Raw genomic sequence first — 13,190 nt, 5'->3', positions numbered from 1 at the left:
TAATATATGACTCAATTTAATTGCTTTATCTTATATAAGTGTAGATTTAGTGGCACCAATATGGGATCATTTCGTTGGACATCATCAAGTTGGATGGGGTTGAGTAGCTTGTTCAATCTTGAAATTATCATGTCAAATTTGAATCTATAAAACTTTGATCCCCTACGTTCTTTTTTTTTTTTTGTATGCATGGTCAAAATATATGTTAGTAAATTAATGATAGTATATTATATGTGTGTGTGTAATAGGAGAACTTTATTTTTTTTGCCTGGAAAATACGTGAACATATAATTAATGGAAAAAATCCCAAAAAAATACCTCTAAATTTTTTAAATCTCAAATGAAGAATGACTACAAAATGTGTTGTGATTTATTTTTCAAATGTTGTTAATTGTTATTAAAGTGTAGTAAATAAAACTGAAATGAAATTTTAAATTTAAAAAAAAATTGGGAGATTCTCTCTAATTAGTATATATTATGTCATGTATTTGATCGAGATCCAAAATTATGAAATTGTTGATAGTAATATGAAAAGTATTAGATAAAAATTATTTTAAGTTGTCAATTTCATCTAACTTATGATAAAAAGTTTGAAATTATTTTATTTAAATAATGTAACATAAACAATATTTTTCTATATATATTTACGATAAAAATTGCCCTCACCGCCTGCAAAAGACCCAGAATGTAACTTTACCAATTGGGTTCCCCATATGTTCTACTTTGAATAAAAAGCCCCCCTTGGTTTTGGTATGTAATTAAATAAACTAATAATTTTTTTATTCTAGAAAAAATATATGATTTCAAAAATTCAAATTTATGATAGAAAATATATAAACTACTCTCACTAACTAAAGTAAAGAGTCCTGACCAAAAATAAAAACAAAAAATAGCAAATAAAGACTCCCTAATATGTAAAATTACGATTTGGACCCTCATTTGGAAAATAACAAATAAAGACCTGATCCCATATTACAAATATGAAATATTGGTAAAATGTCTGAAATGCCCATCAGTCAAATGACAAGTTGACTATGGGAAATAACAAGTTCACTTTAGCAAATGATAATTTCAGTAGACCAAATCACAATTTGCCTGAGGATATGCCAAATGACAAGCTGACTATGGGAAACAACAAGTTCACTTTAACGAATGACAATTTGAGTAGACCAAATTACAATTTGGCTTAAGGACATTTCAGACATTTCTCCAAGATTTTATATTTGTAATATGGGACCAAGTCTTTATTTGCTATTTTCCAAATTGAAGGTTTCATATCGAAATTTCACATATTAGGTGTATTTATTTGCAATTTTTCCAAATAAAAAACCTAAAATAAAGACTCATAATCTACCAGTACCTTTTGAGTTCTACCTTTAATTAAATTGTCATTTGTTAATAAGTAGTTAAATAGATATATAATATTTTTCATTCTTGATAAAAATATATGAAATTTAAAATTTATTAATTATTATATAAGAATGATCATACTTCTCCAATTCTAAATATAAGACCTATTTTATAGTGTAATTTATATTACAAAATATGTCTTATAATAACTAAAATTTCTATGTTTAAAATTTTATAATTAAAATATGAAAAAGATACAGGTAATATAAAAATTAAACAACATCTTAGATAGACTTGACTTGCAAAAATTGTGAAAATGACTTCATAGTAATGACAAGCCGACAAGTAATTAGTCTAAAGCAAGACCATGACTTTTTGACACAATCCTACAAACAAGACTCGATTTTTTCAACCCAAAGAATAATTATGTGTTGACTGACAAGAAAAGAAGATGGGGATGCCTCATACCGTGAAATAGGGATTGGAAAGTTGGAAGTGGAAGAACTTGATCAAATAACCCTATTTGCATGGTCCACAAATTTGACCAAATATTCTACTATAATTACTTACAATAAGCATAATTAATGAAAGTGTTTTATTGTGATTACATGAAACTGTGAAACAGAACATGTTAATTTTTAAGATTGTATTGTGTTCAAGATTTATTTAAAAACTTATTGCAAATGTGTTTTGGGGATATAAAGCTGTTAATTTAAGATTAAAACTTGTTAATTATAAAATTGAACTTATTAATTTTTGAGATTGTATGGCGATTAAGTTTTTTTTTCAAAGACTCATTGCAAATGAGTTGTAGAGAAAAAAATTGTTAATTTATAATTGAAACATGTTAACTACGAAATGGAGCATATTAATTTAGAATTCTCTTTTAGTTTCTAATGAAAGGGCATTAGAGTTATTTTATAAAATTTTAAAATTTTCTTTTGGATAATGTGACTTGATTAGGAGTTTCACAAATTTAATAACTCAAATAAAAATTTGAGTCATTTAAGTTTTTTTAAGAAATTTCCCCTGTTTATCTCATATAAGTGTAGATTTAGTGGCACCAATATGGGATCATTTCTTTGGACATCATCAAGTTGGATGGGGTTGGTGGAGTGAGAAGCTTGTTCAATCTTGAAATTATCATGTCAAGTTTGAATCTATAAAACTTTGATCCCCTACGTTCCCTTTTTTTTTTTTTTATGCATGGTCAAAATATATGTTAGTAAATTAATGATAGTATATTATATATATATATATATATATATGTAATCCGAGAACTTTTTTTTGTTGCCTGAAAAATACGTGAACATATAATTAATGGGAAAAATCTCAAAAAAATACCTCTAAATTTTTTAAATCTCAAATGAAGAATGATTACAAACTGTGTTGTGATTTATTTTTCAAATGTTATGAATTGTTATTAAAGTGTAATATATAAAACTGATTTGAAATTTTAAATTAAAATTTTTTCTTGAGATTCTCCCCAATTAGTATATATTATGTCATGTATTTGATCGAGATCTAAGTATGAAATTGTTAATAGTAATGTGAAAAGTATTAGACCGTCGAGTCCTCATATAAATGTCATTTTATACTGTATAAAAATTATTTTAAGTTGTCAGTTTCATCTAACTTATGATAAAAATTTTGAAATTATTTTATTTAAATAATGTAACATAAGCAATATTTTTCTATATATATTTATGATAAAAATTGCCCTCACCACCTACAAAAGACCCAGAATGTATCTTTACTGATTGGGTTCTCCATATGTTCCACTTTGAATAAAAAGCTCCCCTTGGTTTTGTTATGTAATTAAACAAACTAATAATTTTTTATTCTAGAAAAAAATATATGATTTCAAAAATTGAAATCTGTGATAGAAAATATATAAACTACTCTCACTAACTAAAGTAAAGAGTCCTGACCAAAAATTAAAAACCTAAAGTAAAGACTCATAATCTGCCAGTACTTTTTGAGTTCCCAGCTATGATCTACCTTTAATTAAATTATCATTTGTTAATAAGTAGTTAAACAGATATATAATATTTTTCATTCTCGATAAAAGTATATGAATTTTAAAATTTATTAATTATTATATAAGTATGATTATACTTCTCTAATTCTAAATATAAGACTCATTTTATAGTGTAATTTACATTACAAAATATGTTTTGTAATAACTAACACTTCTATGTTTAAAATTTTATAATTAAAATATGAAAAAGATATGGGGTAATCTAAAAATTAAACAAGATCTTAGATAGACTTGACTTGCGAAAATTGTGAAAAGGACTACATAAGAATGACAACCTGACAAGCCGACAAGTAATTAATCTAGAGCAAGACCATGACTTTTTGACACAATCCTGCAAACAAGACTCAATTTTTCCAACCTAGAGAATAATTATGTGTTGACTAACAAGAAAAGAAGATAGGGATTGGAAAGTTGGAAGTGGAAGAACTTGATCAAATAGCCCTATTTGCACGGTCCACAAAATTGACTAAATATTCTACTATGATTACTTACGATAAGCATAATTAATGAAAATGTTTCATTGTGATTACATGAAACTATGAAGATGACCATTAACAGGGTTTTTATATAGAGAGGTGGAATGTAACGATGAAATCAATCCCTCCGCAAGAAAGAGAATCAATTTCATTATTTTTAAGTTTCTGGCATTGAAGAAGATAATTTCAGAGCACGACCATGACTTTTTGACACAATCCTGCAAACAAGACTCAATTTTTCCAACCCAAAGAATAATTATGTGTTGAATGACAAGAAAAGAAGATAGGGATGCGTCATGCCGTGAAACGGGGATTGGAAAGTTGGAAGTAGAAGAACTTGATCAAATAGCCCTATTTGCACGGTCCACAAAATTGACTAAATATTCTACTATGATTACTTACGATAAGCATAATTAATGAAAATGTTTCATTGTGATTACATGAAACTATGAAGATGTCCATTAACAGGGTTTTAATATAGAGGAGTGGAATGTAACGATGAAATCAATCATTCTGCAAGAAAGAGAATCAATTTTATTATTTTTGAGTTTCTGGCACTGAAGAAGAAAATTTCAGAAGGGAGAGAAATAATTTTCTAAACCTAATAGTATCTCCAATAGCTAGCTCGGGAGTCAAGTTCATACCATCTCAAATTTTTCAAGCTAATTTAACTTTTAATTTGATCATAAATATAAAAACTCAATCCACTTTGTCTTTTATATTTATCTATTTTTTTAATATAGTTCTTATAATAGTTGCATATATTAAAGATTTCATTAAATGAAAGTTTTAGCTAATACACTTAATTAGTAAGTGTATTTTAGGAATTATAATATCTATTTATTATAAACAACTAAGTTAACTAATTTTTTTAATTTACTCAAATTAGTCCACTAACTCTTATATTAAAGAAAGGATAGTACATAATTACAATTTATCTATACCTTTTGATTTAACTAATATAACATAAACAATATTTTTTTGGGTGCTAACATAAACAATATTTTTATAAATATAAAAAAGTTATGATAAAAAAAAAAAGCCCTCACTAAATAAAGACAGGGAATCTATCATTACTTATTGAGTTCCTAATATTGATTTTGTTATGTAATTAAACAAACTTGTAATTTTTAATTCTTGAAAATATATATGATTTTAGTAAGTATAGTTATAGGTGTAATAACCAAACTTTCCATCTTTAAAATTTTATAATAAGGACATGAAAAAGACACAACTGATAGCATAAAATTAAACAATGTCTAGGTAGATTTTTTGAAATAAACAGTTCACCGATTTGGTCCCGGTAATTTTTTTTGTGTCCTTATATACTTGACCAATAATTTAATTAAATTATTTTCATTATCAATAAATCTTAATTCATCCCCAACCTTCATCAATCACCACTAATAATAATACATGAAAGAGTCCCGATTCAAAACCATTAAAATCATTTTGCAAGTGGTAGAATTAAACGTTAAATTTAGTCAAATCAAAGTTACCAACAAATTAATCACTCCGACCTTATACGTTCATTTTTCTTTGGAGGCAGGGTTAAATATGTTATTAAGTGATAGCATTTTTTTTATATGTATGTTGATATAACAATGGCAAAAAAAGAGAGGAAGATATAACAAATACATTAAAATTTAGTATATACAATATCATGTCTTTCTTTACTGAATAACAACAAGTTATTTAAGTTGTCAATTTCATTAAACTTATAATAAAATTTTTATAATATGTTATTTAAAAATATAATATAAACAATAGTTTTATAAATATAGAAAATTTATGATCAAAATTGCCCTCATCATTAACTAAAGACCAGAATCTACCATTACTTGTTGAATTTCTATGTGTTCTACTTGTCAAGTTCCTAAGTGTTCTGCGTGTAATTAAACTCTCATTGGGTTTTTTGTGTAATTAAATATATTTACGATGTTTTTCTTGACTGATTAAGTTCTTTTTTTTTTTTTGAAATAAAGTTTAAGAAATGAAAGTTTTTCTAAGTACAAGAACCATTGGATTTATTAAAAGCTATTATTTTTCTATAATTTTACGATTGAAAATTCCTGCATTATATTAGCTCTTAAGTTATACTACCTCCGGTCCTAATTATAAGAGCCAGTTGACTAATTTGAGGATATTAAGGAAGTAAGTTGAGTTAGTTATTTGTCATAAATAGGTGTTGTCGTTCCTAAAATATCCTTGCTAATTAAGTATATTGACTAGAATTATTATTGTTAGAAGGGCTACTTTAGAAAAGAATATATAAATATGAGAGACAAAGTGAATTGGGGTCTTATATTTAGGATCAAAATAAAAGTCAAACAAGATTTTATATTAAGGACCGGAGATAGTATTATCTATTATTTTATAAGTGGAATAATTAAAAATGAAATCTTAGTCAACTCAAGGTTACCAGCAAATTAGATTAAAAAAAAAAATCCATAAGCGTTGCTATTATTTGATATATAATTATATTAGATAAGTCGCAAGAAAATAATGATACAGCATAAATATGACTGTGCAATAATTAGATGCGCCTAGCAAATGGGACTACCACGTTAGATGGGCTTGGCGGAGGGGGCTGCATAAATATTAAATATACATATTGCATACACTCCTCTTATAAGTCTGAATGTCATTTTGTATTCAATTTCATTTTGCTGATAATAAAGTTTTTAAAATATTTTATTTAAATTATATAACATAGAAATATTTTTAAGAATATAGAAAATTTATAATAAAAATTTTTCTCACTAATTAGAGACCTGAAATCTACACCTACTTCTTAGGTTCCTCAATGTTCTATGCTTAGTTAAATTCTTATTGATTTTTTTATGCAATTAAACAAACAAAAATTTTTTATGGTTGAAAAATATATGAATTTTATAATTAATTACTATTATATAACAATAGGGATAATAACTAACATTCCTATTTTAATATAATAAAGAAAAGCAAAAAACATTTATAGATAGTTTAAAAATTAGTGAATAGCCGAGTAACCTTGACCCAAAAAAATCACAAGAGAAGACTTCATAACAATGACAATCCAACAATCTCTGAGCACGGCATGTGTTTACGCCCCCTACAACCCTTCAGATGATTGCCGCATAATCAATTTAGGGTAAGAACATGACTTTTTGAAACAATCCTCCAAATAAGGCTTAATTATCCCAACGCAAAGAATACCTATGTAAGTGACAAATAAAAAAAATGTAAGTGACAAAAAAAAGATTAAGATGAATATTTATTTTAAAAGTTTTTATTTAGGAGCGTTAGGAAACCCAATTTTTTTGGATGTAAATTTATATAAAAATTTAAAATCATAATAATATTATTTTTTATTATTTAAAAATTAATATTAAACTGTTAAAATAATAATATTAACTGTTAATATATTTAACAGTAGAAGAGAAAATTATTACAGTTTAAAATTTTTGAGTAAATTTGCACAAATTTTTTTTTTCTAACTTCCTGATATTTCTGAAAAGGAAATGGAAGACACGTCACGTCACTTTCTTACACTTAACACGCGCAAGAGCAAAAGGAGGAAGAATTAAGTAGTTGAGTCCTGCCCCACCTACTATGGCACGTGAATCAAGGAGGTTTTGAGTATATTTCTGAGGATTTCAGGATTTCAGCAAATGCCTGTTCTATCTTTGCTTATTTAGATACAATAGTAATAGTAATTTACTGGTTAATATGCATCATTGTGGGGATATCTTTGACGATTGAATGCATTAGAAATTTTTTAAAATTTTTTTGTAAGCATATATAATCTTTATTTTATTTTCAAAATAATTTTAATGCCAATAGTCTGAATTTAATTTATATGATTTAAATGAAAATATAGCATTAACTCATTCTAATAATAAGAATGCCATGCTTGTATGTTTAAGAGAGTATGCGTAACACAAAAACTCTAATAAGAATATTATTCCTAATCAATCACCAAGTTACTTATTAAAAAAATCATGTTATAATTAATTGTATTTTGTTTAGAGAGTGGACAACGAAAGAGTGTCCTGAACTATTGGATGATTAAAATAATATATCTACAAATTAATTTTCTAGAACTATTGTTATTATTATTATTATAAGAATAAGGACATTATATAATCCACGAAGATTAGAAATGATTATCATGTGAGGGTTTTTTTTTTCTTTCCAACTAAAATAATGTGATAATCAAGTGAGACCGCTAATACCAAAAAACATTGAAAATAACAATGTACTTGAATATGTGCGACAATTTTATGGGCACTCTCTCGTTTGATACCAAAAAAATAAAATTTAATATAAATTAAAAATGATTATCATGTGAGGGTTTTTTTTTCTCTTTCCAACTAAAATAATGTGATAATCAAGTGAGACCGCTAATACCAAAAAACATTGAAAATAACAATATACTTGAATATGTGCGACAATTTTATGGACACTCTCTCGTTTGATACAATTTTATGGGAATTCAAGTGGGGGAAAAAAGAGTAGTTGGAATAGTTTGGATATTATTTGTCTATAAAAGGCCAGAGGATTACTCATTCTGATACACGTTACCGACACTTCACATTATCGTTCAAAAGAATTGCAAGCATGGTGATCAATGTGCTAAGCCATACTTTCAATCTCTTTTTCTTGATTGCAACCTTGTGCATCTCTATGTGTGCAGGAATTCCCAACATGAAGAGTTGTGCTAAAACAGATAAGCAGGCTCTTCTGAAGTTGAAAGCTGGTTTCATTGATGATTATGGAATTCTTTCCTCATGGAAACATGAAGTTGATTGTTGTGAGTGGAATGGGGTTTCTTGCAATCCTTTGACAGGTCATGTCACTGAGCTGCACGTCCCATCTAATTATTCCAGATGTTTAAGAGGTAAAATTGATTCTTCACTATGTGATTTGCAACATCTAACTCACTTGAATCTCAGCTTTAATGATTTTGGAGGAAATCAAATCCGAAAATGCATTGGTTCTCTTAACCAACTGAGAGAGTTGATATTTAGAGATGCCAATCTCAGTGGTATTATCCCACATGAATTGCGCAATCTGTCTAATCTTCAAATTCTAGACTTTGGGAAAAATTATGGTTTGATTTCAACTGACCTTGAGTGGATTTCTAATGTTTCTTCTTTGAGGCATCTTGATTTGTCACAAGCTAATCTAAGTAAAACTATCGGTTGGGAGTCATCTTTATCAAGAAAAGCTCCTCAATTAAGAGAGTTGATACTTTCAGGTGCAGATCTTGTTGGCACTATTGGTCATCAACTAGGAAATCTATCTAATTTGGAAACTCTTGATCTTAGTGGAAATGATTTGATCATGAATGATCTTAAGTGGATTTCCCAACTTCCCTTTTTGAGGCATCTTGATTTGTCTTGCATAAATCTAAGTCAAGCTATTGATTGGCAATCATCATTGTCAAAAGTTTCCTCTCTATTTGAGCTTGACTTAACTGCATGTGCTCTACCTCAGGTCAATCCTAAATCTTTGGTCCACAATAATTTTTCCACTCCTCTCACAAGCCTTAGCCTTAGCGCTAATTACCTTGACGCTTCAATCTTGTATTGGGTGACTAATATTAGCAAAACCTTGGTAGAAATTGATCTCTCTTCGAATTCTTTCCAATATATTCCTGCTGGCTCATTTTCAAATATGAAATCTCTTAAAATTCTATATCTCTCGTCAACATCCTTGCAACATGTTGCTTCAAGCGCCTTTACAAATACCACTTCTCTTGAACACTTAGATCTTTCCAAAAATAATCTTACCAATGATATAGGGGAAGCCATCTCTCATTTATGTCCATTGCGTGACTTGCTGTTATCCTTCAACAATTTATCTGGTCCATTAAGAGATTGGGTGCCACAGTTGCATTGTGCCCAGCATAGTATAGAGGAATTGGACCTAAGTGACAACTCATTTAGTAGTGGGCCATTTCCTGATGTTTCGAAATTCTTATCCTTGGTCTCACTAAATCTTCGACATACTTGTCTTAATGGGCCAATTCCACAATCACTTGGGCACTTACATCATCTTTCAGATTTGGATATAAGTCATAACAATTTGAGTGGGCCATTCCCAAAGCTTCATGAACTTTCATCATTGTCAGCCTTATATATATGTCTGACAATAAGTTCAATGGTGTGGTCAATGAAGTACATCTATCGACTTTATCCAACTTGCAAAGTTTGGATGTCTCTAACAATTCCCTTTATTTCAACTTTAGTTTCAAATGGGTTCCACCTTTTCAATTGGATGAATTTTATGCGAGGTCATGCAATTTCAGCGTTGGCTTTCCAATGTGGCTCAAGCATCAAAGGGAGCTTTGGGCATTGGACATTTCTAATGGCTCAATTTCAGATTCAATTCCTGAATGGATATGGCTATTCCCGTATTTGTTATTTTTGGATATTTCGCATAACCAAATCTATGGAGAATTGCCAAAGTCGTTACCAAAATCTGGAATTGTCTGGGATTTTAGCTTCAACAATTTGTCAGGTGCCATACCGCAATTTTCACAAGAAGTAACATCCTTGTTGCTCTCAAATAATATGTTCTCAGGCTCCATATCTTCTTTATGTGCAACATTGCAATCTCAGTTAAAGGATCTTGACATGTCAAGTAATTTGCTATCAGGAAAACTTCCTCACTGTTGGAGTCAATTTCCTTTCTTGGAAGCTTTGATATTGGCAAACAATAATTTCTCAGGGTCAATACCATCTTCGATTGGTGCTTTGGAGAATATTGAAACTATCCATTTAAATAACAATAGCTTCTCTGGAAAGATACCATCTTTAAGATTTCCAGTTTTGGAGTTCATTGATTTTGGCCAGAATAATTTGTACGGAGAGTTGCCGACATGGATTGGTCTTTACTTGCCAAATTTGATTGTTTTGCGTCTCCAATCAAACCAGTTTCAAGGGAATATACCTACAAGTTTATGCGAGTTATCACTTCTTCAAATTTTAGATCTCTCGCAAAATAATATTACTGGGACAATACCCTATTGCCTCAATAACTTGAGTGCTTTGTCAAATTTAACATTTCCAAGGTATACCATTTCTTATAATGTGTACGTTCCGCTTTATGAACCATCATTTTTCATTGAATATGCAATGTTGAATTGGAAAGGGGAAGTTGTGAAATATGATAAGAATCTGGGGCTAATGACAGCCATTGATCTCTCTGGTAATCATCTGATAGGAGAAATTCCTAGTAGCCTAACATCACTTGTGGCATTGGCATCCTTGAATTTATCGAGAAATAACCTGACAGGATTCATTCCTAAAAGCATGGGTCAAATGAAAATGTTGGAATCACTTGATTTGTCAAGTAACTTTCTTTCTGGTGGAATTCCAATGAGCTTCTCGGCTTTGAATTTTTTGAGTTTCTTGAACTTGTCTTTCAACTACTTATCTGGAGAAATTCCACAAACCACTCAGCTTCAGACATTTGATGCTTCCAGTTACATAGGAAATCATGGACTTTGTGGCCAGCCACTCACAAAAGGATGCTCAAGAAATAGTGACACTGATCCAAATCGCAAGGCAAGTCTTAGTAATGATGCAAATGAAAAAGATGAACTCGCAACTTTTGGATACTACATCACCATGATTTTAGGATTTCTTGTTGGATTTTGGGGAGTTTGTGGAACTTTAATCCTTAAAAGTTCATGGAGAGCGGCTTATTTTCAATTCTTCACCAACATGTATGACTGGATTTATGTTCGTTTGGTAATTTTTAAGGCCAGAATTAAAAGGAGATTCCAAGACTAACAGGTATGTATAAATCTTCATTAGATTATCATTTGATATACTATATGTCACGTAACAAATTAAATGATCCAATGGGCTCATCCATTTTTAAATGGATATAAATTAAATAATTTGTGGTGATTTTTCCCCCAAAATATGCAGGTAGTTGGATGAAATGGTTGAAATCCCATTCCTCAGTGAAGACTTAGTCATGGATTCTGGGAATTGCAAGTTTGCAAAAGCTAACGCTTCTTAGTAGTTTTTTTTCCCTTACTAAATCTATTTAAATTTTGGATGATTGTACTGGATAAATATAATGTGGCTTCAATTTTTTTTTCTATTTAGCTATTAGCTGGTCCTTGTGAACTTACATTGTTGAATATTTGAATGTTATGATATTAGTTGTGAATGTTGTTGAATTATGAATTTGTTCTGCCATTTAAAATAAAAGTATAGGAAACATATATATTATGACATAAGGGGCAGCGTTCTCTTCACTTGTCGCAGACCAAGGAAAGCAACAACGGCAGGCTTCATGTATCTTCTCATATATAAGTGTTCCTGCGCTTATAACTATTTTATTTCTTCAAAAAATTATTTCTCTTAATTTTCAAATATTTGTCATACCAGAGCTTTAGCTTTTTCATATATCTTCAAATTAATTGGTTATTGTTTTACCCGGCAAAAATGCTTATTTTGGGCCTTAGTTTGGTGCACCAAATTTGTGAACTTCAACCTATTTTAAATTTTTTTTATAAATATTGTTTTGTTTTATGTTGAGTTATTTATATCTACTTTTATTCGTTGATTAATTTTCTCATCATTCCTTTTGTAAAAACTTTTGAAACGGGTTAAAAATTAATGATTAAAGAAGTAAAGTTTGTCGTTGACTCTAATCCATGAAATTTACTTCATTATGCATGTTATATTAATTTAAATTTGGATATTTTTTTCTTAAATTTGTTATTATGACCAGGTAATTATTCTTGATCAAGTGAAAAAAGAAAGCCTACCAGCTGCTGAAAATGAGAAGATGAATAAAGTTCTTGAAGGAAGCATATAGAGAAGTGCAATGACAAAATATTTGTAAGTCACCTGCTTGAAAATGAAAAATTCTCACTTAAAATTTCAAAGATTTTCAAAATTTGTGAAGGTTGAAAATGACAAGACATTGATATCATCATGTGAATTGATTTGAGTCTTGCAGATTGCTGAGTATGAAGAAGAACTTTCAAAACTTGGAGACACGAAGCAGAACGTACTACAATTTTTTATTTATTAATTTTAGTCTGAGTTAGCTTTGTAATGGAGACAACTATATGTAAAATTTAAGGGGGAAAGAGGTTCCTTCACCAGTGCAAGTTATAAAAGGTATCATAATATCTTGTATTTTTAGTGATTTCCCAACATAATAAAAAATCCCTTACTTTGTGTTTGGACACATTTTGTCCAAACCACAATAAATTAATTGTGTGTTAATTTAATTTTTTGTATCATTGTTTCCAGTCAAGCAAGAATGACGGAAAAGATCCATTATATATAAGAAAACATAATTAAGAT

The 13,190-nt window shown here is 29.1% G+C and overlaps 1 protein-coding gene across 1 annotated transcript; it reads left to right on the top strand.

Annotated features, from left to right (window-relative positions):
- The first annotated feature begins 8,469 nt into the window (after nt 1-8,469).
- Nucleotides 8,470-12,693, top strand: LOC114760312 (receptor-like protein EIX2). Its single transcript, XM_028949572.1, has 3 exons — nt 8,470-9,980; nt 10,103-11,609; nt 12,607-12,693. The coding sequence occupies exons 1-3, from the start codon at nt 8,470-8,472 to the stop codon at nt 12,691-12,693; spliced, it is 3,105 nt and encodes a 1,034-aa protein (XP_028805405.1).
- The last annotated feature ends 497 nt before the right edge of the window (nt 12,694-13,190 follow it).

This window comes from Neltuma alba, unplaced genomic scaffold (assembly GCF_004799145.2).
Source record: "Neltuma alba isolate B1F8T4 unplaced genomic scaffold, ASM479914v2 tig00010970_pilon, whole genome shotgun sequence".
Classification (NCBI taxonomy): Eukaryota; Viridiplantae; Streptophyta; class Magnoliopsida; order Fabales; family Fabaceae; genus Neltuma; species Neltuma alba.
The sequence above is the reverse complement of the archived record's forward strand: the minus strand, read 5'-3'. Positions and strand labels throughout refer to the sequence as shown.